Consider the following 23,925-nt stretch of genomic DNA (forward strand, 5'->3'; position numbering starts at 1 on the left):
CATTTCATGTTCCTGGTGCAAGAAACCCCAGCCCCATCCAAGTTGGTGTTTAAGAAGTGACATTAGCCCAGCCGATGTGGCTCAGTGGTTGAGCATCAACCTGTGCACCAAGAGGTCGCTAGTTCGATTCTCGGTCAGGGCACATGCCCAGGTTGTGGGCCTGATCCCCAATGGGGGGCATGCAGGAGGCAGCCAATCCATGTTCTCTCTCATTGATGTTTCTATCTCCCTCTCCCTCTCCCTTTCTCTTTCTCTAAAATCAATTAAAAAAAAAAAAAGTGCCCTGGCTAGTTTGGTTCAGCGGTTAGAGCATCAGACCACGGACCAATGAGTCACGGGTTCGATTCTGGCCAAGGGCATATACCTCAGTTGCAATTTGTCTCTGGCCTTGGTTGGGGTCGTGTGGGAGGCAGCTACTCAATGTGTCCCTTTCACACCAATGTTTCTCTCTCTCTCTTCCTCTCCCTCCCTCCCACTCTGTCTGAACAAAAATGGAAAAAATGTACTCAAGTGAGACTAAGGAAAAAAAAAGAGGTGACATTAGTTTCTTTCCTGCTCACGTCCTTCAGAGAGAGGCCACGTCTCACCCATCTGAGCCCCTCCAAAGCACCTAGGAAGGCACCCCTATTCCCAGGCTGTGTGGAAAGAAGGTGCATGGCCCTGTGACAATCCTCTGTGACGGCAGGTAGGACTCCCAGTGCCTTTAGAACAGTACCCGCCGTCCCCGAGCACCCTACTGAAAACCAGGCCTCCCCTCGCCCCATCTCCTTCCTGCCCGGCGTGTCTCCAGAGCTCTTATTTTTATTTTGGTTGATGTTTGCCTCTCCAGCTAGAATGTAAGCTCCCTGGGGACAAGGTTTTTGTCTGTTTTACTTACTGTGGTATCTTGGTGCCCAGACACACATATATAGGTTATGTAATATAAACATATTTAATGTATATACAGTAAAATGCATATTGGCACACAGTATTTACTACATGCACAGGGGCTGCTGAGAACCAGGCACTTCTCTTATAGGTGGCCCTGCGAGGGGAGCCCGAATTGAAAGCTTTTCTACCACCAATACCAAGCAGGAGCTGACTGCGCCCTCTGGTGGTCGGGGCTGCCTTAGAGAGGGTGATTTGCCAAGCCTGGTGATTTGTCCATCCCTGCACATTGAAGTTCGTAAAAAAAAAAAAAAAAAAAAGAAGAAAAAGCCCTGGCCGGTTTGGCTCAGCGGTTAGAGCGTCCGCCTGCGGTCCGGAGAGACCCGGGTTCGGTTCCCGCTAAGGGCACGTACCTCGGTTGCAGTTTGTCCCCGGTTGCAATTTGTCCCCGGCCCTGGTTGGTTGTGCGGGAGGCAGCCACTCGATGTGTCCCTTTCACATCGATGTTTCCCTCTCTCTCTCTTCCTCTCTCTCCCTCCCACTCTGTCTGTACAAAAAATGGAAAAATGTCCTCGGATGAGAATTAAAAAAAAAAAAAAAAAAAGAATAAAAAACATGAAAAAAAAAAGAAAAAGATGGTAAGCCCAGAGGAGTGGCTCAGTGGTTGAGCACTGACCCATGCAACAAGAGGACACTGGTTCGATTCCCGGTCAGGGCACATGCCCAGGTTACCAGCTTGATCCCCAGTGAAGGGTGTATAGGAGGCAGCTGATCAATAGTTCTCTCTCACTTCAATGTTTCTCTTTCTCCTCCTCCCTTCCTCTCTCTCTAAAAATCAATTAAAAAAAAATATATATATATATACATAAAATAATGGTAAAATAGACATAACATAAAATTTACCATTTTGGCCTTTTTTTTTAATCCTCACCCGAGGACATTTTTGCATTTATCTTCAGATAGAGTGGGAGGAAGAGAGGGGAGGGAAGAGAGAGAGAGAAACATGTGAGAGAGATGTGAGAGAGACACACCAAGTGGTTGCCACCCACATGACTTCAACCAGGGCCAGGGACAAACTGTAACCGAGGTACATGCCCTTAGCAGGAACCGAACCTGGGTCTCTCTGGACCGCGGGCCAACGGCTCTAACTGCTGAGCCAAACTGGCCAGGGCCATTTTGGCCATTTTTAAGTACATAATTCAGTGGCATTAAATACATCCACAATGTCGTGCAACCATCACCACCATCTATCTCCAAAACTTTTTCACCAAACAGACATCCTCTACCCAGTAAGCAGTAACTCCCTTCTCCCACCCTCCTCCAGCCCCTGGTAGCCTCTACTCCACTTTGTCTCTAGGAATTTGCTACATGAGAAGCTTTGTATCAATGGAATCATATACTACTTATCTTTTGTATCTTGCTTATTTCACTTAGTATAATGCCCTTACAGTTATCCACGTTGTGGCATGTATCAGAATTTTCTTTCCTTTTTATAGCTGCGTAATATTCCACTGTATGGATTCACTACATTTTCTTTATCTCCTCACCAGCTGACAGACACTTGGAGTCTTTCCAGTTTGAGTCTGTCACAGTCAGTGCTGTTGCGAATGTGCATGTCCGTCTTGGTGGCACCTCCACATTCACAGGGTACAAGTGCCACAGAATTGGCAGTCAAACGGGGAGACTGCCCATGAGTAGGCGGACCTCACAGCTTGGTGAGGGATGGAGTGTGGGTGCCAGGGGACCCCTAGAAGGGGATCAGTTGAATCTGCTGGCCTGTATCCATCCAGGTTTCATATATGAGGCAAGCAACCCAGGCTGGCAGAGAAGTTTGGGAAACTGCATTCGGCCTGAGTACCAGCTTCGAATGAAGCAAGGGTCAAACGAGACCCCAGGCCCCAATCTTACCCGAGACCCCTATAAAACATTAAAAAATAAATCAATCCTGATGCCCCCAATGGAATGTCAGTTGTGAGCCCAGACAGAAACACAAAAGATCAGGAGAAATGGGAGAAGACAAAATTCTAGGACTTGATATAAAGTTACTCTGTAAGTAGAAGAAACAGGGTGGAGGGAATTTTATAACAGGAAATTCAGAGACGAGAGAAAGAAAAGACAGAAGGAAGAAATTCATACCAGCTGCAAGGCTCCAACTATCCCAGGCTTTGCCAGCCCTGGAGATTACTCCCGGATTCTGGCCCCAACCCTGGCCCAGGATGTGTTGGGGCACTTGTGCAGCGCCTTTAAGCCCCCATCCTGCCCTGGCAGCACCTGGTCAGGTTACTAACCGGACTCCTCACACAGCCTCCAGCTACACCAAGACCCCTGCATTACCATGGGTCCTTGCCTTTGTTGGTCTTGGAGTTCAGGCTGACAGCTCCATCTAGGGAAATCCCCCTGAAGCCCAGACTCAGTGATCCCAACTGTGAAGACTTCTCTGTCCTAACTCTCCCCAAAGAACTGTACCATCCAGGTCACCTGGCCACCCTGGGCAGGTCCCGCTTTGGCTCTCAGCACACCTGCAGTATCTTTCCTTCCCAAACCTCTCTGCTGTGGGCTGTGGGGCAGATGTCTTCCTGTTCTTGAGGTCCCTGGGGCCTGGCCCCCTTGATCACTGGAGTGGCACCATAGACTCTTGATGATGAACTGGGATAACCTTGACAGTCCAGCAGGCTCACTGTGGCTGAGCACTGGCTCGGAGAGGACCTTGCCCGGCCCTCTCACCTGTCCACACTCAAGGGCTTGGATTTGTGTGTCTGTGACTCTTTAATGGATAGTTGGCACCCAGCGCTGTGCTCTTGCTGTACACTTGTCCTTTCTGCCTTTCTGGTCCGGGGCACCTATCCTGGGCTCTGGACGGGGAGCCCTCCACACTCCTCTGATGGAGCCTATATCTTTCAGGAGGGGAAGTGGGGACCTGGCAACTCACTCAGGACAGTCACTTGAGAAACATGAGCTGAAACCCGAGACTCAGGCTGGCGGTAGGGGTGACTCAGCACCATGTAGGGGTGTAAAACCAGATGGATCCAGCACCCCAACCCTGGGAGTTGGGACTAGCTCCCCAGATGATTGTGACACCTCCTGCCCAGACAGGTGTGTGAGCAGCTTTGCTAGAGATGTGACTCCATCCCATGGCCCCTTGGAGGCGCCCTCAGGGCCTCCCAGCCTCCTCCCGCCCTGGACAGCTCTGGACCTCTCCCTGCCCCTCTCGGAGCTCTCCACTCAATTTAGGAGTCAAAGTGCATACGGGGGACAGGGAGCACCTGGGGGGACGTAGGGCATGCCATCCTCACCACACCGCAGGCAGCAGGAAATTGTGCAGGACCGAAGGCCCTGCCCACACGGCACTCCAGGAAGGTGCCTGAAATGACTGGGAAAAGCCTGGTCTCAGGAGGGCCGGGTCCCAGGAGTCATGATGGCCTTCCCCAGGCACACCCCATCCCAAAACAGCATCCACAGGGTTGGGAGAGAAAGAGGACTGGCTGGGGTGGCAGGGCGCCATCACCTCTCCTCCCCCTCCTTCCTTCCTTCTTCCTCCTGGGGATCCCGGTTAACTAATAAGCCGCTGGGAGCCCAGGTCTCCAGGAGCCAAGCCAGCCTCCTGTGGCATGAGTCAGACATCCGCTGCAGTGCGCTGGGATTCCTTCCTGGCTAACGAGGGCTCAGGGGCCAGACGTCCCACTGGTCCCTCCCACTGAAGCAGAGCCAATCGCGCCTTCTCTACTAGCGATGACTACAAATAGTGACAGCAGCTGCTGCTGGCAGCGAAGGTCCACCGCCCCAGTTTACAGGTGAGGACACGTCTGGGCGGTGGAACGATGACTCGCACAAGGTCACAGGAGGTGGGAGGTATGGCACAGGAGTTGACAGTCTCCCCTTTACTGAACTCCAGCTGGGCTACTCCGAGCTGTTTTCCAGCTAGACCTCATCCTTGGGCACATCCTCGTGAGCTTGATTTTAGCAAGAATCCTGCTAAGTCAGTTTAGCCAGGACGCCCCCATCCCTGATATCAGATCACTCTTGACAACTGACTACCGTTTTTATCCTACCACCCTAGGTGATGTCTGATCACCCCTGGACTGCCTTTGACAAGAATCCCATTAGGTCCGTTCAGCCAGAATCACACCCACCCTGATGCTTTGTCTGACTTCCATCCACTGACACCCCTCAGCCCGCTCCTTGGCTAGAAACCCCCCATCCCCTTATTGGATTCAGAGTCGAGCCCCATCTCTTCTCCTGGTGGCAAAACCCCACTGCAGGGCTCCCTACACCCATCTCGACAGTCCCTGGGTCTGGGGGGTGGGGAAGGGCAGGAAGTGACTGTCAGTGGGAATGAAGAAATCGTTTTGGAGTGATAGAAATATTCTACAACTGGACGACTGGTGATAAAAAGTCTATTTTTTGAAAAAAGCCTGCCTTGCTCAATACTTTTTAGCTTTTTTCTTTTTTTTTTTATCCTCATCCGAGGACATTTTTCCATTTTTTGTTCAAATAGAGTGGGAGGGAGAGAGAGGAAGAGAAAGAGAGACAGAAACATCGACGTGAAAGGGACACATCGAGTGGTTGCCACCTGCACGACCAACCAGGGCCTGGGACAAACTGCAACCGAGGTACATGCCCTTAGCGGAAACCGAACCCGGGTCTCTCTGTACTGCAGGCCGATGCTCCAACCGCTGAGCCAAACCGGCCAGGGCTTCAATACTTTTAAAAAGAAATTGTGTATGTCCTCCGCTCCCTTCCCCTCTCCCACAGGTCTTCTGGGTCCTCCTAGAAGGAACAGCAGGACAGCATCCCCCAGAGCACAACAGCTGGGGAAACAGGCTGGGATGACAGCATGAAGGAGCAAAGAACCACCAGGCACTCGGGGAGACGCCCCCTGCTGGCCCCCAAAACCTCCCTGCTTTCTTTTGCCCTGCGATGCACCCAGCACCCCAACCACTGGAGAGCACAGGTTGTACATAAAGAAATACTTTGCTTATATCCAGTAGTGTCACGGCAAAGGGTTTCCCAAGAGGGCGTGATTTCAACAAAGGAGGAAAAAGAGTATGAGTTCTTTTCTTTTCCCACGGAGATCTCCATTACCCAGGGACAGTACTCTGAGGCCCTGGTTCAAATCCCAACATCCCCAGGACCCCAGTGGTGAAGAATTCAAGCCGAAGGTTGTTGGAGTCTGAGCTGAAAAAAAGAGCCAGGCACCCAGCCTGTCAGCATCCTTGGCTCACTGTGGGGCTCTGGGTGTGGGTGAGGGGTCCCAGGCTGCAGGCAGATGCAAACAAACATGGAGAGGAAGGAGGGAGGAGGAGAGCAGTAGTCATCGAGCAGTAGGGTAGAGGGTGAAGAACTGAGAGGACCAAGCTATGGCTGTCACCATCACCTAGCAGGTACAAAAACATGACGGTTCTCTAAGGAGCCCAGCACCAGGGTGCTCATGGAATAACGAAATCTGGGAACTGCCTCAGTTCAAGAGCAAATCAGCCCACCCATGTGGTTGACTCACTTCATGGGATTCCCCGTGGAGCCAAGAAGGTGAACAAGAGCTACGTGGGAACAGGGCTGGATCCCAAGACAGGTGGGGAGTCAGCGGGTGTGAGCCACCCCCACACAATGAATGCCCCATCTGTCAAGGCAGGACGCACACCAAGCTGCCACGGAGAACTCTGGTCAGGACCCCAGAAGAGGGAAGACTGACAAAAACACTGCCTTGTATTTCTGCTTCCTTCACTTGGAAGCCCTGCTCTACCAAGACCCTGCGAATAGCCCAATGAAACTTAGGGCTGATGGAGAGCAAGAAGGAACTGCCCCCCTCTCACCCAAGATCGGAGTAACGCAGGTGTCAGGTCCAGGACATCTACTACGTGGCCGTGGAGCAGGAGCTGGCTTTGGTGGACCATCCTCACCTGAGAGGGGCCAAGGGTCCCGCCTTCCCTGTGCTGGGCAAGGCTGCGGCTCTGCTCCCCGGCGTGGACTCAGACCCTAGTGCATTCAATGGAACATCACCACAGGCGGCTCTTCCCTACCAGCCTGGGCTCGCCCGACCTCAGGAGAGCCCCGCCCCAGGTCCTGTCTGTGGGGACAGCCGAGGCCAAGAGCCTGCTCTCCCAGGAGCTGGTTGGCAGGTGATGAGGGCAAGAGCAGGGTGGTTAGAGGGGCATTTCTGCTTTCCGATTTGGTCTCAAGGTACGGGAACCCCAGAGGCCAGAGATCCCTAATGAGCTTCCCAGGCGGGAAACAGACAGATTCACCTCCCAAGAGCCTGGCGAAGCAGAGCAGGGTCTGGACCATTGCAAACTGAGGCCACACTGGTCCGATTGAGGAGCCTGTGGGCCCAACCAGACGACGAATCACTCCGGGGAGTCCCGCTCTCTCCACTACTCCTGCTGTTCGGCATTTCACCCCACTTCCTGCCCTTTTGGAAGGGGGGTGGCGCTTCCTGGAGAGCCCTGTCTTCCCACCAGCACCCAGAACGCCCCAATCCTCTCCCCCGGAGGCCTCTCCTCAGGGTCCCCGGGGACCAAGGGGAGCGGGGAGCAGTTAGTGCCCGCCTCCAGGGCAGGGCTGGGAGGAGCTGCTTAGCTGGGGGTGGCCACAAGAAGTGGGAAAGCTGTGGTGGGTCCCTTCTGAGGGACTGAGGGCCGGATGACTTTCCCTGAGGACTCGGGACCCCTCGCTGGTCACTTATGGAAGCTACTCTTGGCAACCAGGGGGCTTCTATACCAACTCTTGGGGGAACCTGTGCCTGCACTGCAGCCCCTGGAGCCTAGGTCTACAAGCCAGAAAGGGGGCGCCAATTAGGGTGAACTGATGATCTTGTGCTTTTCCCAGAAGTGCTGGCCTCGTAACTGCCAGCCGCAGCCCAGGGCACCACCTACACGTTTGCCTTGAGGAGCCGAGGCCCAGCTGGAAAGACACGTTGAACTGAAATTCCTTAGAGGACAAGATGAGGCCTCACAGACACTCGCACAGACAGACAGACAGACAGACGCAGAGGTGGGTGGCAGCCTCACCTGGACCTGGCCCTTCCCCATGATCCTGTCCGTGCTTTCGCCATCCTCCTTAGTGATCTTGGTTTTGTTGTAACACTTCTCGTAGCACAGAATCCTCAGGGTCTGGGAGCCTTCCAGCTCAATCTCAAACTCCTGCAGCTCCAAGAAAGGAGAGTACCATGTTAACAGGCAGGTCCGAGGGTGTGCGGTCAGTGCTACAGGCCGAAGGGGCCCTCGGAAGGGCGGCTCCTCACCAAACAGCTTCCTTGCTGCCCCAGGGCCTGGACCTCGAGACTGTCCTCACTTCCGTCCTGGCAGGAAGACCTCCAGACGCTACATCCCTGTGAGCATCACCTTGTGACCTTGTCTAGATGCTTCTGGAAGGTCCGAATGATTCTCAAACCAAATCCGAACTCCTTAAGCCAGCATCTCAAAGGGCAGTGGGTTCCCGCACGGCCTGCATCAGCTTGGGGGGCTGGTCACAAATGCCAAAATTCTATGTGCGCACTTTGGGAGACAATGATATATCAACGGGTGTTCCCTGATTGTAACAAATGTTTCACTCTGGTGCGTTGAAGGTGGGGGAAGCTGTGCACGTGTTGGGGGGCAGAGGGTATGATCAGAAATCTCAGTCCTTTATGCTCAATTTTGTTGCGGACCTAAAACTGCTCTTTCTATATTTGAAAGGGAAAGAACAATCGATCCAAGAGGTGATAGAGGGGAGAGAGGGACTTAAGAGGAAAGACCTGCTGCTGAAGGCTTGAGTCGTCAGCTGGGAGGTGTGTGGTGTTAACTTTCTCCTCCCTCATCCCACAGACCTTCAGTCAATGCTGCATTTCACACCAGTGCTTTCGTGGGCATGGGTTCTTGGTGGGGAAATGGAGAAAAGTGAGGGGGGAAGAAAAGCAGATATTTCTGAGCCGGAATGGGGAGGGGAGGGTGTGTGTGCCAGGAACAGGTAAGACCCCTGGAGAAGCCGAAGGCACAGACAGCCAGGGCAGTCGCCAGGGGACCTGCTGCTGTGGAACCCGTGTGCCTCGGTCTCTCATGCCCCCACTGGCTTGCACCTGCACTCTCTGCACAATGTCTAGAACCCTCCACCTCGGTGCCTGTCAGATCACGACCTTCTTGCTCTCTGCAAAGCTTTCTGCGATGGATCTGCCTGGCTTGGACCTCCCCCTCCTCACAGCAGCCACAGCCCTTTCTACAGCGATGCCCAGAGCTATTCGACCAGGAATTCTATCAGCTTCTTGTGCCCTGCCCTAATGAGGCAGTAGGTCTGACGATCAGAGTAGTGGATGCTGAGAAATGAGACCTGGTTCTGATCCCACCACCTCACTAGTCACAGGACCCGTTGGGGACCAGGCAGCCTGGTGGGTTTTAGGTTCCTCCTCTTCAGGGGAGCAGGTGGGTGGCAGGTCCATGCAGCCCGGCTGCCTCCACTACATCCTCAAGCATGAGGCCCTCAGGGCCACAGCTGCTCCAGAAGCCCGGAAATGGTATCTACCAAGGATCTGGGGACTTCATCAAGACTGGCCACTCTACCATCATCCTTTCCTCCCAAGGGCTCAAGGCAAGCCAGCTGGGTAAGTGGGTTGCACAACAGCTGTCCAGGTAGAGGAAAACAGAGTAGCAACCCACACACCCAATACCTGGGACAAGCACAGACTCTTTCTCCCAGGTCTCCACCCCAGCCCCCACAGCGGAGACCCAAGCTTCCGGAATCCAAGAGGGTCACAGAAGTCCTATTCCAATTTAAGAGGAAAAATGCATGGAAACTTACCAAGTAAACACTAAGCAATAACACAGGCAGCACAATAGGCCCTTTTAAGTTCTTTTCCAAACACTTCTCCAGTAAAATAGGCCATTTCTTTGTAATGGGGGAGGGAGGGTGAAATTCTCAGGAAGGTGGAGATAAAATCTCTAGGCTAAGCCACCCCCCACCCCCGGAGATTCCCGGAATGCTGGCAGTGTTGCCTTCAGGGGAAGCCCTCGGGAGCCTCTGGGGGTTTTGATTCTCTCTAAGGACTTTGTCAGCATCCAAGAACTGCGGAAGGGGCATCTCACCTCATTCCAGTTGGGCTCAGCCGTGTCCCTGTAAACTCGTGTCTTGGCTTTATTCACAAAATACCCAAAGGAGTCCACCTCCAGGGTGCAGTACAGATCTGTGGAGGGCAACACAAGAGGGTGACCAACTGTTCCGCACTAGCCAATTTTCTGTAAGAGGAGGCGTGACTGCTGCAATCAGAAAAAATGGTCGTTTCCTTTTTTAATGTTTTTAAAATTTTTTTCTTTCTTGATTTTAGAGAGAGAGGAAGGAAGAGGGAGAGAGAGTGAGTCAATGATGAGAGAGAACACTGATTGGCTGCCTTCTGCATGGCCCCCCACTGGGGATTAGGCCCACAAACTGGGCATGTGCCCTGACCAGGAATTGAACTGGTGACCTCCTGATGCATGAGTTGATGCTCAATCACTGAGCCACACCAGCTGGCCTAATATGTTTTTTTTTTAATTGATTTTTTAGAGAGAGAGGAAGGGAGAGAGAGATAGAAACATCGATCTGGGAGAGAAACATCAATCCGCTGCTTCCTGCACGCCCCCTACTGGGGATCAAGCCCGCAACCTGGGCATGTGCCCTGACCGGGACTCGAAACGAGACCTCTCAGTCCATGGGATGATGGTTCAATCCATTGAGTCATACTGGCCAGACTTGATTTTTTTTTTCTTTTTTAAATAAAACACCAAACCAGACTAGCCCCTCACTCGATAACCCTGCCCCTCAGATGCAGCTGGAAACCAACACCTCTCAGAACATTCAATCACTTGGTCACTCAGCAGACCCTGGCTAAAGCCCCTAGGTAAGCAGGGCCCCAGGCTGAAGGGCTGGGCAGAGGTGACTATGCCATCACTACCAGGGGGACACAGAACTGGGGGTTTTACCAGGTAAATCGGGCAAAGGGCACTAAAAGTGGCATGTGCTGGGAGAGTCATGGGGTGCAGAGGGAGAGATGGGGTGTAAGGCCTGATGGTGAGGACCAGGGAGGAGGCCCCGGCTGAGGGCTGGATGAAAGGCATGGCAGGTGGCTGGAGATGATAAAGAACCTGCACTGATGGATGGGACCAGTGAACAGGATGGTGGTTTCTGGCCTGATCACATGGTGAAGGGTGGTGCCTCTCACTGGGGCAGGACTTAGCAATGACAAGTAATAGTCCAGTTTGGGGCTGTGGAGTTTACAGTATGGGACACTGAGGAGACAGGTGGAAAGGTGACCGAGGGAGGTCAGAGGAGAGAAGTGAGTATGGGAGGCAGTGCCGGGAGTCAATCACCTTGTTGAAGGCAGGCCCCGGGAACAGGAAGAAGGGAGGGCATGCAATGCGGGAGACAGGCCTGATGGGACCCTGGGACACACCAGCATTTACGGGACAGCCCAAGAGGTGCCCAGGGAAACAATTATGTGTGCTGCAGCTCTGCAGAGGTATAATTTGCATACCATACAATCCATCCATCGTAAGTGTAGCTGGAGAGTTTTTAGTAAATTTAAACACTTGTGCCAACTGCACCACCATTTCAGGAGAGTGCCCTTACCCAAAAGTGCAGTCAACCCTTCCTCCCACCCTGAGTCCCAGACAACCACCGACAGGCTTTCTGTTTCCATATCTGCCCTTCTCTAGAAACTTCATGCACACACAACAATATAATATACAGTCTTTCACATCTGGCGTCTTTCATTTAGCCTAATTTTTTTTAGGTTCGTGCATTCTGTTGCCCGAGTCAGCAATTTGTTCCTTTTTATTGCCAAGCAGTGTTCCATGGCATGGATGAACCATGTTTAGCATTCATGTCCAAGTTTTTCTGTGGACATATGTTTTCACTTCTCTAAAGTGGGCTGCTGGGTCATGGTGAACTTTTTAAGAAGCTGTGAAACTGTTTTCAAAGGTGGCTGAACCATGTTACAGCCCCCCAGCAGCGCCTGAGGGTTCCAATTTCTCCACCTCCCTGCCAACTCGGTTTATCTTGTTGATTATCACTGTCCCAGTGGGTATGAAGTGTTAGCTCTCTGTGGTTTCAGTTTACATTCCCCTTAAGACAAGCAGCATCTTTGCAGGTGCCTATCAGCTACTTGTTTTTTGGGGGGTGAAGTGTCTACCTAAATCTTTTTTTTTAATCTTTACCTGAGGATGTTTTTATTGATTTTAGAAAGAGAGAGAGGGAGAGAGAGAGAAACGTCAAATGGTTGCCTCTCGTATGTGCCCTGACTGGGCCTCGAACCCACAACCTTTTGGTGTGCAGGACAACGCTCCAACCGAGCCACCCAGCCTCAGCTCTACCTAAATCTTTTGCTCATTTTTTAGACTGGGTTGTCTCTTTAGTACTGACTTGTAAGAGTTCTTTATGTATTCTGGATACAAGTCCCTTAGCTCATAAATACGGTTTTCAATACCTTCGTCTATTCTGTGGCTTGTTGAGAGTTACTTGTTTTGTCACAACAGTGGGAAAGGTCAGCAGAACAGTGCCTGCCCGGTGTCCTCCTACGAGGGACTCTGAGAGCCTGGGTGGAGGTACCACACTGGGAGGTGCAGTGTGTGCTATACCCGTGCAGACCCATGACTGGACCTTACTGCTCCAACAACCCGAGTAGCTGGGAGAGGCCCCCTGGAGAGGAAGTTGGAGAGGATCCAGCTCGTCAGAGCAGTCAAAGCTACTCTGCTGATCAGGACCAACGTGCCGCTGACCATCACCATCCTGGTCTGAAACCTCATTGCATTTTCTGTCTATGGCAAACTACAACCCCTGCAATTACAAGAGCCACCTGCAGGGGTCAGCTCACCAGCTCAGAGGACTGGAGACAAGTATGGGAAAGGGCGGAGTCCACTCCAGGAAAACAACCCACACTCCGCACCAACGGCACCAGCACCTCCAGAGGTCAGGAGTCAAAGACGCCTGATGGCAATTTGAGCTACTTCCCTGGCTCCCCACATCCTCTGGCTCAGTGCCCTGCTGCCTTCCTCCCCAATCCAGGTACTTACTTGAACTCTGCTTAAAGCCGGTGGCAGAGTGGACAATGACATTCAGGAACCCATAGAGCCCAGGAGATTCATCATCTGTGCAAGAGACCAGAAGGGTAAACATCTGTCCTCCCAAGAAAGGGAGGCAGGTGACAGGCTTTGCTTTACACTCAGCCCTCAAGGGGGCACCGTGTAGCAGCCATTTGCCCAGCATGGGGCAAGGTGATACTATAGCCAGTCCACCATCGCCTCTGTCTTGGGAACCATAGGATCTGGTTGTTTTCACAACATAGGCAGACCAGATAAAATGTAATAAGGACAGGAGAGGGGTCACAGGTGTGTGTGACATGGATGAGTGTGTACACACATGTGCACAAGCACATAACCAGTCAATGCAAAACACAGCACAATCAAAGGTGTAACAGGACACTGCTGGCTGGGAGGGCTGGGGGGGCCGGGGGTGGGGACCAGCCCTAGAGCATAAGGAGTCTGAGGAGAGTCTCAGGATGAGGGAGGTTATCGGGCTCCTCAGTCACCTAGCAGTGGCTGCCTGGGCAGAAACAGCTCCTGACCTGCCCCACCCACTCCTGGGAGAGGCCAGCGGCCCTGAGCAGCACACACATTCCTTCGGAATGGAAATTCATGGTCCCAGGGACAGACTAACAAAAGGGACGGCGACCCTCGGCAGGATGGCCCACCTTCTTTGTTGATGGTCAGTGGGATGCTGTGGACTGTCTGAAGTTTGACACACGAGTTGGTCAGCATCTGCAGCTCCACAGACGTCAGGGAGAAGCTTTTGAAACCTGAGAGGGTGGAAGACAGTAGGCATAGGTTCTCGGACGTTTCAGGACACTCAGGGACAAGGACACCTTCTGATGCCACCCCACCCCCACCCCCAACTGAACTCTCAGCACACCCTGGTGAGGGGACAGGACAAGAGGGGGTAATCTGTTCCCAGGAAAGGAACTGGTAAGTGACAGAGCGAGGCATAGTCTCCAAGGGCCCAGGCTGGGTGCAGAGGGCAGGAGAAATTTTAGTATAACCCTTCCGGACAGGAGTCAGCTGCCAACGCTGCACAGCCCCAGCCCTTTCTTTCTTTTTAAATTTTATTTATTTATTTAAATCCTCACCTGAGGATACGTTTACTGATTTGAGAGAGAGAGAAAGGGAGAGGGGGAGAGAGATAAAACAACTGGTTGCCTCCCATACACCCCGACTGGGGATTGAACCTGCCACCTAGGTATTATGCCCTGACTGGGAATCGTACCCACAACCTTTATGGTGTATGGGACAAAAACACTCCAACCAACTGAGCCACCCGCTGGGGCAAATTTTTAAAAAATTATTGACTCTCGCAGAGAGTGAGACAGAAGAAGGAGGGGGGAGGAGAGAGAAACATCTATTTGTTGTTATACTTATTTACGCATTCATTGGTTGCTTCTTGTACGTGCCCTGACCAGGGATCACAACCACAACCTTGGCTAATCAGGAGGATGCTGTACACCAACTGAGCTACCCAGCCAGGGCGCCACAGGCATTTGAGATGGGGACCCGGAGCAGCTTCCTGTGTGGGTCTCCCCAGATGGGCACCTGGCACAGCTCTGTCCCCTGCTTCGGTAATGCAGGTCCCGATCTCTTCACAGTGCTGAGCAGGGAACATGCTGCCATGTGCAAATGGTCCCTGGTTCTAACAGGAAACCCTGGGATATGAGCAGGGCAGGGCCACAGGCACCGGCCACCAGAGCTGCCAGGAGTACCCCTCCCTGGAAGCAGGGACTCAGCACAGGCGCACAGACAAGCCTGGGGGCGGGAGCTCGGGGCAGGAGTGGATGAGCTCCAGACTGTGCACTCTGCAGCGGGTGAACCAGACGGCTGCGGCTGTGGGAGTCCCTGGCCACCTGGGACATGGCTCATCGGGCCCCTCTGGGACAATGGCACACAGGGAGATTGGAGAAGCTCTTAGCAAGGATGGCTCAGGAATCCCAAATCATATGCCTGGGGGTGGAGGAGGACACCCCTGAAGCTGCATCCCCAGGACTTGGGGTGGGGTCTGCCTTCCCACCCTGAAGACCGCCAGGCAGGGGCAGCTCGGAGCTCAGGAGAAAAGGCCTACAAACAGAGGGAAGCACCCAGAGGAGGGGCCGTCCCAGAGGGGAGTGCACGTCCTATCCTGAGAATGGTCAAGTGCTGGCCACTTGGAAAGGGGAGTGCAGCCAGCCCAGTGGGCCCCTTTGGCATCAGTGGCCAGGGTATGGGGAAGTCCTGAGAGGAAGGCCAGGGGGGAGCAGCAGGGAGGCCAAGGAGGTGAGGTGGTGGTGGAGTGTGGGGAAGGCCTGGGGGCAGGGAAGGTGGGTGGGCTAAGTGGGGGGCAGGCCCGAGGGAAGGCAGCAGGAGTACAGGGGGCACAGGGACAGGCAGGGATCAGGGTCGGGATGTTCTGGAGGCAGGAGGGGGATTCCAGGAAAGCTAAGAGAACAGGTGAGGGCAATGCACAGGGGATTTGGGGGCAGCCCACTGAGGGGGAGCAAAGAGCGCAGGGGGCCCTGTCAGGACAGTTTCTCTCCAGTTGAGCTAAGCTAGAACTCCACTGAACATCCCACTCAGAGAGGAGTTCCCCAACTCGGGGAAAACCTGTCTGAAACCACAGGACAAGAGACCATCCAGTCGTGATGTTCCCAAACACAAGTCCTCTGGCAGAGGCCACTTACACTTCTTCTGCTGTTCCCGGATGTTCTCTCTCCACTCGGCGCGCTCATAGTCGGATGAAATCAGGAATGTGTAACTCTGGGGGCGAGGAGAACAGCCCAGTTATTTCTGCCCCAGCCCAGTGGCCACCCAGCACGCCCAGAGCGCAGTCCCTGTCACTGTCCTCCTGCTCACTCCTCCAAGGCGTGAGCACCTGTGCCTCTGGCTGGCTGGGGCCTGGTGGGCAGTGTGCTCACAGCTCAGCCTGAGGCTTCTGGCACCCTCTGCCCTTCATGGCAGCCACGCTGTGTGCCACAGTCCCCGTGCTCTGTTCAGGACTGCCTCTGGCACCGGCTTCCTGCCAGAACTAGCTGGGTCAGGGTATGACGTGGCCTAACTTAGGGCCACGCAGGAGGTTACCAGGTGAGAATCTGCAGAGGTGACGATGTCCCGAACATCTGCATCTAACCCTCAAGCCCTGTGCTGTGACCCAGAGAAAGGGCTCCTGTAGAGCCCCGCTGCATGCTGACAGGTTCGTGTGATGCCCATCACATGGTGGGAGAGGCCTAGGCTGCAGACGGCACCAGGAGCCAGGCTCCGGGGAGAAGGTGCCCCTTTGGCCTAAAGTTTCCAGATAGCATCTCCCTACCAAGGACTAGGTCTGCCCAAGTGTGCAAGCCCCATGCCCCATTTAGACTCCCTCACCTCCAGGCTGTAGGGGCTGAACCAGCTGCCAGCCAGCCTGGGGGCTACGGCCTAAAGCATTGGTCAGAGGGATGTGTGCGCCTGTGTGTGCCAGGCAGGACAAGCCTCTCCTAGCTTGGGAAGGCTCCCCAGGGGCAAAGGGCTGCCACTGCAAAGGCCACACGGGAGCCAGGGACCACGGTTGCCACATGCTGGGTGGGTGGATCCTGGCATAGCACTGTGAGATAGCCCCGATGGAGGGGAGGGAGCCCAGGACCAGGAGGGTTTGCCTGAGAAGCGGAGGGGGCCTGGCCAGCAGAGCGAGACCGCAGTGGGGACTGACCTTGCCGTTGCGATTGTGAACCCTGAAGGCCATGCTGGGAGACATGAGCAGGAGCAGCGATTCCTGCTCTGACAGCTTCTTCTTCAGCCTCTCGATGACCTTGCTGCCCTTGTTCGCTCTCTGTTGGGAGAGCTGCAGTCACACTTCCATCCTGGGTGCCAGTAACACCTGTTCCCGCTCAGCTAGTCGCCCCCTCCCAAGGCTCGCCGGGAATGCCACCTGCAGCTCGGCACAGCACAGCCGGTCAGTGGCTGCCGGCTCCAGGGCCAAGGCCGGCAAGGCTGCTGGATGTGCTCGCCAACCTTTCTTAAAGGAAGTAAGCCCTTCCCCCTCATGAGGGCAGAGGAGAGACTGTCACAAACCTCCCTTCTTTTCATTCCTTCAAACCTGGACAATGGCTACTGTGACCCCGAGGGCCCCTCCCCACTCCTGGATCTGCCCATGTTTCAGCATCAGGCCCCCTGGGAGTGTTTGTGAGGGTCCTTCCTAATGGGGGGCCAGATGCATCCCCAGGACCGGTTGGGAACACCCTGCCTGCCCTGTGCCTCCCTCCTGAAGCCCCTCCACCCCGGGGAGACCATGCCTGACACTAGAAGGTCACAATGCAGACGAGTGCAGTGGTGGCAGCGCACAGGGCGTGACAGCTCTGAGGACATGGCCCCGGCTTCCCCTCTGCCTCAGGGCACTGCCCTGGAGGCCGCAGGTCCTCTGTGTTCTCACCATCTCCCCACGCTTTCCTCAACCTGCCGGGTTTCTGGTGCAGCAGGCTGGCAGGTGGGTGAGGAGTGAGGACACCTGTCCTGCTGTGCCCACCTCAGCCGAGTGTCCCTGGACCCATCTCATTTGTGGCCACTGCATGGCACCTGCTCTGGCCTGGGCTGAACCTACATGTGAGGGGCTCATCCTCACTGTTCCTGAAGTCTTCTAACCCTCTCCAGAAACAACCAGGGGTCTGCCTGGGACCGTCCAGGACACGTGGAGGGGCCACCCCCCCACCTGGGACTATCTCCCTACAATGGCAGCTGGGTGTCTCTTGCACTCCATATCCGGGAAGGCTCTAAGCCGGACAGGGATGTCCTACATGCCCCAGAAACCAGAAGCGGGGTCAGATGCCCAGCAGAGCTTGCCCAGCGGCCCCTGTGCAAGGGTCTGCTGCCCACTCCAGCTGCAGAACCCGGCCTCCTCCCTCCTCACCTTCTCCCTCTGGATATCACTCTTGATCTGGGAGATCTTGATCTTCATGGCATCCAGCTCCTCATCCAGCACCAGGGGGATGTTGGGCGCGGCCTCAGACTCGTCCACTGTCTGGAAGCTGAGATCCGTGAGTGGGATGTACCACTTGCAGTCATACTGCTGGGTTTTGCTGGGTGAGGGAAGGAGCATGTTAACACGCTGACCATCTTCCTTTGCTCACATCGCTGCTTTCAAAAGCTGGAGAACCCTAAGTTTATGGTCGTGCACAGTTTACCCAACCTGAAACCCAGCCTGTGGTCTATGTGACAGGCTGGCATAAGGCCAACGGCAGACACTAATGACCCAGACTCGGAGACTCCTGGAAATGGGCATGTGTGACAGGCCCCAAGGGCTCTGAGAAGCCCTGACTCACCGTATCCACCCTGATGGTGGCAGTTTAGACTCTGCAATGTGGGAGCACACTAAGGCCACCCGACGACCATCTGGGCAGGACCTGCAGATGCCCCCAGAGCCATAGTTTGTGGGGTGGCAGAGACACCCAGGGTAATCCCTGGCCTTGACATCTGGGAAAACTGAGGCTCTTTTCTGAGTTGAAGGATTAAATCCACCCAGCGCAGCAATGGCAGAATGTGGGAAAGAGCCCAGGTCTGGTCTTTCCCAGCGTGACCTTCCTTCCTCCATTCCAGCCTGTACCAGCTGGGTGGTCTGATCCCTGAGGAGGTTGTGGGGGGTCTTCAGGTCTATGTTGAAAATAACTTAGAAACTATCACCAGGTTTGTGGAGACAAAGTGCAGCCATCATCTCGTGAAGCCTGTCAAGGGCAGGGAGGGGCAATCCCCCTCACCCCCCGCCCCACCACCGGCCAGCCTGCACCACACCCTGCAGCCCCTGATCTGTCACTCACACTTCCCGGTCACGACACAACAGTCCTCCAATAGGACCTGAAGTCATAGTCCAGTTCCCTTCACTGAAGGAGTCAATAGCCTCATCACTGACTGACCCAGAATGTCCCCAGAGTGTCAATGATGACCTCTGACCCTAAGCCTGGCATCGCATCCAGCTGGAAACAGAAAGTAGCTTAAAGAGAACACCTGGCCACATAGTGATTGACCTCTTAAGGGTCACATTGAAAGAAAAAAATAAAACTAGGTTTCCTCTATATGTGGAACCAACTCTGTGCCCCCCAGAGACTCCCCCTCCTGGGGGGCCAAGGGCTGCGGTCACTCACCCTCCGCTCTGCTTCTTGAGCTTGGTGCAGAGGAGCAGGTCAGTGAACAGGAAGACATGGCGCAGCTTGCGGGCTCCCTCCACCAGCTCCACCATGAAGCTGTCCTTCAGCAGCTGCCTGTGCTGCAGGGTGGGTGGGTCAGGGGCTCAAGTTAGGGCAGCAGCCTTCACTCCCTCCTCTCCAACCCTCAGACCCACTTTCCAGAGTGTTCCCACCATCTCGTCGGCCCGAGAACACACATGCCACGTTAGTTCTTCTTTGCTCAACAAAGAGGACAAGTGGATGGGTGATGGCTATTGGTCGGGAGGCCGGGGAGGGCATGTTACGGCCAAGTCAACAGTCTGCTGTGAAATGATGGCAGAAGAACCCTCTAAGCAGAGTAACCTATGACTCTGAAACCCAGAATGGGCAAGAGGCCAGCCCTGTGAAGGAGGTGACATTCCTGCAGAAGGACCGTGACAGCATGCCCCACAGTGAGAAGAGCCTGGCACTTGGACAAAGATAGGGCAGCCTGGTGAGTAGGCAGGAGGCAGGCTGGATGCACTGAGAGGGGGCAGCCAAGGTGGTCACCTAAGGGCCGGGCCTGGATCTGAGGGCAGCAGGAGGCCAGGTGGGGCCCCACCGCTGGGACCCACATTCCAGGCCTCCAGACGTTAGTACCCACTGATGTGTGGGGGCCCACATAGGGGTTACATCTCGATGCCTGCCTGGACACCTGTAGCCTGAGGTGGGCAGTTCAGGCTGCCTGGCTGTCCCCCAGGTGGCCTTCCCTGGGGCCACGGGACCTTGAATGAGCAGGGGGACTAGAGACATCAGCCTCCAACATGTGCCTCAGCAACTCTGCACTTCATCGGAAAGACAAGGGACGGTCCCCTGGCTCACACAGCCCCAAGGGTTGCTGACTGAACACATGAGGGCAAATCGGTAATTCACATGACAAATAGTGCCTGGCACCTCATTTGGGTCAGCACTGTGCCAGGGAGAAGACAAGGAGGCAGGAGGAGAGGCTGATATGGCTGCACTCCCCACGCACACTCCAGGTGTGCTGTGCGAGCTCATGGCCTGATCATCTGTAGGATCCCCACCACACCCCTGGGCAGGACCTCGTGCTCGTTTTGCAGATGAGAAACCTGAGCCTCAGGGACCTCCTCAGCCCGTCCCAGGCAGCACAGTGAGTGCCCCCAGAGAGGGCAACTCCCGCCCCTTGCTGTGATGGCTGGGGAAGGGCCCACAGCCCCCGTAGGCGAAGACCTACATTTCCCCAGCAGGAGGCGCTTGTTCCCATCCCCCCAGTGCCCTGGCAGGTCCATGCCCCTGGCTCTGGGGCTTACGCAGCAGTGACCTCCAGAAGAAAGAACGGCCTGAGCTGGGTCCCCCAATACTCTGGGGTGCAAAGGCTGCACATCACTGTCACACAGAATCGGCTCACAATGGCCCCTGGCTCAGGAGAGCTGATGATTTAACTGGGAGGTGCCGGTGCCTACGAGACCATGAGTAGAAGGGCAGGAAGGCTGCTGGTGTGCCAAGGCCATGACTCATCATCACCCACACTCACCCCGCCTGCCATGGGCAGACAGAACGTCTGGCATTGGCACCCATGGGAAGCAAGAAAGTGTGTGCACATGGAGAAACGTCCATGTAGCGCTGGAGACCCCGGGCTGACCGGACTGCTGGGTCTGCTTGGGAGGAGGGGCAGGTCTGGGAAGGGTTCTGGGATACTGAGGTAGGTCCCCAAGTACTGAACAGACAGATGCCTCCTGGGCTGGTACAGAGGAGAGGATCTTCCAGCCTAGGAGGCGGGACCAAAGGAATTCTGTGAGGGATGGTGAGCCATGGGGGTGGGGACTGCAGTCCTTGTCTCCATACAAAAGAGCTGAGCTTCTGGCCACCATCAGCAGAGGGCGCCCTATGCCCAGCTCAGAAGTGGACTCAGCAGGGTCCCCTCTGCTGGCAAGTCAAACACCCAGACTGTCCCTGCACTGACCACCCTCAACCTCCCAGATGGCCCACCGACTCTCCCTGCCAGGTCCTGCGGCTCCCACGTTCATCTGAAGTCCCACCTCAGGCACCACCTTCATTCTCCATGAGGCCACCAGTCTCCTGGCACTCGCGGAAGCCAGCACACCTGCCTGTCTGCTGAGAGGATGGGGGCTGACTGTGAGGAGCACCTGGGCCCCTCTGGGCTCTGACAGATGGACTCAGTCACCTGGCCCCTCCTCACACATCCCTGTACAAACCCTTATCTTCCTAAGAGAAACCTCAAGTCCACGGGTGCCCGACACGTCCAGCCAGCCCCACTGCCCCTGCGGCATCCTGGCCCGAGCCCCACTTTGTGCTGCACCCCATCTCCGAGGGCTGTGCGAGGGGCCCCATGAGTCAGTGCATGTCACTCATTAGCCCGCCACAGCTTCCCTGGTCCCATGTCATAGTTGCCCTCCTTCCAAGGAGGAGCTGGGCCTCACTGCTGAGCCCCAGCCCACCTCGGAGATCCTGCAGCCAGAAGAGAAAATGTCCTGCAACTGGGCAGGAGGGGTCTCCCAGCCCTGGGAAAACAGGGCCCCAGCTGCGACACTGGCAAATTCACGAAGGGAGTCTGGACCCTCGTAGAGGGCTGGGTGTCACACTGTCTCTATCTCAGGGCCTGGGGCAGTCCCAAGGGGTGAGAACTTCCCAGGCCTAAGGCACAGACTCTCACGGCTGGTGGTCCCACCCCGACCTACAATCTGGGGCCTTGACCCCTGACAGGTACCCCCTTCCCGGCTCAGAAAAAGGCAGCGAACAGAGATCCAACAGCAAGTGTGCGCGAGACCTTCAGGACCACTCTGCCCTTCTGGGTGCGGTGTCTGGAGAGGCTGTGGGACCTTCGGCCATCAGCTGGGCCTCCTCTCTGATTTACCCAGGCTGAGAAGGTGGAGATGGTGACTCCAAATGCCCAGGCTGATGGAAGCACCTTTCCTCACCACAGAAAACGACCAGAGCAGCTAGAACAGAGCCCCCCAAACCCTGTCGACATGCAAGAGCAGGGGGCAGGGTACCGCTCAGTGCCTGAGGCTCGGGTGGTACACCAGGCCAGAGGCACATCCTCCTCCTTGTGGCCACCTACCGTCAGGTAGCTCTTTATGCAGGGACCAGAGGACATGTGGCTTCACATCCTGCCTGAGCCGCTTAGTGGCTGTGTAACTATGGGCGCCTGTTTCCTCACCTGTAAGACGGAGACCACCGCCGAGCTCTCACAGTGTCATGGTAACACAGAAGCAGCTCCCTTCTCCCTCTGGAAGCCTGATACACAGCGTCACTCGCCAAACTTAGACAGGAGCACATGGGAATAAACAGGTGTTTCCAAAGCTCAGGCCCTCCCCAGCTGCAAATCCGGAAAGGAAGCAGCCGGTAGCTCTCACTCGTCCCAGGGACCTGCAGTCTCTCCTCGCTGGGGAGGTGAGGGCAGTCTCCCGTCACCCCGCTTTCACACAGTCCTCTCCAGGCGTGAGCCCTGCGGAGGGGCTGTGGGCAGCAGTCACTGCTCTCAGTATGGACACTCAGCAAAGAAAAAGGGTGTTCCCAAATCAATACAGCTGGTACGTGGTGGCAGGACCGAACCTGGGCCGGGGATCACCTGTCTGGCATCCTCTCTACGCAGTGGGGCTGTGAACTGGCTTGGATCACCCGGAAGGGTACACCGAGGAGGATGCTCGGGCTGCAAGCCGGTCAATGAGTGAGGTCTGCCCTTGGAGTGGGGGCGGAGCATGAATGCGCGTGCGCATCTGCCTGCCATCCTGGTGCAGCCAGCACCTCCCTGACTGTGCACCAGATGGGCGAAAAGCTCAGGTACCCAAGTGATACCCTTGTTGAGCAAACATCACTGAGGCCAACAAGGCCAGGCGTTGCTGGGGTAGTGGCGGGGGTGGGTGCAGAAAAAAGCTCCTGACCCAGGAAGCACCTGGCCTCTACACGCTTTCTGCTCAGTGTCCCTGAGGCCCCAGCTGTGGGTCAGCAGGGAAGGAGGCCCGTGATAAAGTACGGACAAGGGCGAGCTGCCAGGCAATATCTGATTCCCGTCAGTTCCCTAAGGCAGCTTCCTCCAAGGATCCAAGGAGGCATTTCTCTCAGGCCGTCAGAGATAGGGAGGGGTGGAGTGAGGCGGGGTGGGGCACACAGCACTAAGAAAAGCCAGAGGGAGAAAAAGGACTCGCACTTTTGCTTCCCAGAAGGTCAGCACTCTGGGAAAAACAGTCAGCAAAAGAGAAAGAGCGGGCACCCCAGGAGGGAAGGGTGAGCCAGGTACCAATCCAACTGGCGTAAGGAGTCCTGACAGGGGCAGATCCCACGTTCGGTCAGATCTGGGTGAAGCGCCGACAGGGGAGGCCAAAGCTTTGCTCCACTTTGATGTCCCTGAGCCTGGGGGTGAACCAGGGCCCCACTCTTGCTCTAGGAATGAGATCTGAACCTCACCCTTCAGGTTCCTGCCATTGGGTGTGGAACCTGGGAGGTGCTGGGGACCCATTCTGCCTTCCACAGGCTTGGAGACTGCCAAAGAGCTAACACAAAACAGCCAGGACTGCCACCAAGTGCTGGCTGGTGGGGCTCTCTCCATAACCTGTGCCCCCTCAGGTACCCAGGCACCCAGCATGGTGGGGCCATGTTCCTGTTCTGGTGTGAAGACGAGAAACAGGTTAGGGGTGACACAGCCTCCAGGCCGCCCAGTGGGTGGGACGGGGGTGATGCTGGGATTGGATCCCCACAACAGCCTGCATTCAGGGCCAGCGAGGAGAGTAGAGGGGACATCTCCCTCCTCCACGGCTCTTCCTGGAAACATGTGGCCAAGCCATTCGCTCACCGTCAGGCCTGGTAAGACTCTGGGTACCTGGGAGCTTTCCGATCAGCATGCAGGGAGCCACTTCCTGGAGAGGTATGGGGAGAATGGGATGGAGAGCGAC

At 55.4% G+C, this 23,925-nt stretch overlaps 1 protein-coding gene across 2 annotated transcripts in view; it reads right to left on the bottom strand.

Annotated features, from left to right (window-relative positions):
• The window catches only part of BCR (BCR activator of RhoGEF and GTPase), a 120,401-nt gene that overhangs the window by 11,717 nt on the left and 84,759 nt on the right, over positions 1 to 23,925 (bottom strand). Inside the window, exons 9-16 of one of the 2 annotated variants that reach the window (XM_036276812.1) lie at positions 18,992 to 19,113; positions 17,764 to 17,932; positions 16,570 to 16,689; positions 15,566 to 15,641; positions 13,556 to 13,660; positions 12,879 to 12,953; positions 9,918 to 10,015; positions 7,872 to 8,003 (exon numbers count right to left, since the gene is read on the bottom strand). In XM_036276812.1, the coding sequence (XP_036132705.1) occupies positions 7,872 to 8,003; positions 9,918 to 10,015; positions 12,879 to 12,953; positions 13,556 to 13,660; positions 15,566 to 15,641; positions 16,570 to 16,689; positions 17,764 to 17,932; positions 18,992 to 19,113 (897 nt within the window). Of the gene's footprint in view, positions 1 to 7,871; positions 8,010 to 9,917; positions 10,016 to 12,878; positions 12,954 to 13,555; positions 13,661 to 15,565; positions 15,642 to 16,569; positions 16,690 to 17,763; positions 17,933 to 18,991; positions 19,114 to 23,925 lie in introns of both variants that reach the window. The other variant, XM_036276811.1, reaches the window with a different exon arrangement.

This window comes from Molossus molossus, unplaced genomic scaffold (genome assembly GCF_014108415.1).
Source record: "Molossus molossus isolate mMolMol1 unplaced genomic scaffold, mMolMol1.p scaffold_m16_p_22, whole genome shotgun sequence".
Lineage (NCBI taxonomy): Eukaryota > Metazoa > Chordata > Mammalia > Chiroptera > Molossidae > Molossus > Molossus molossus.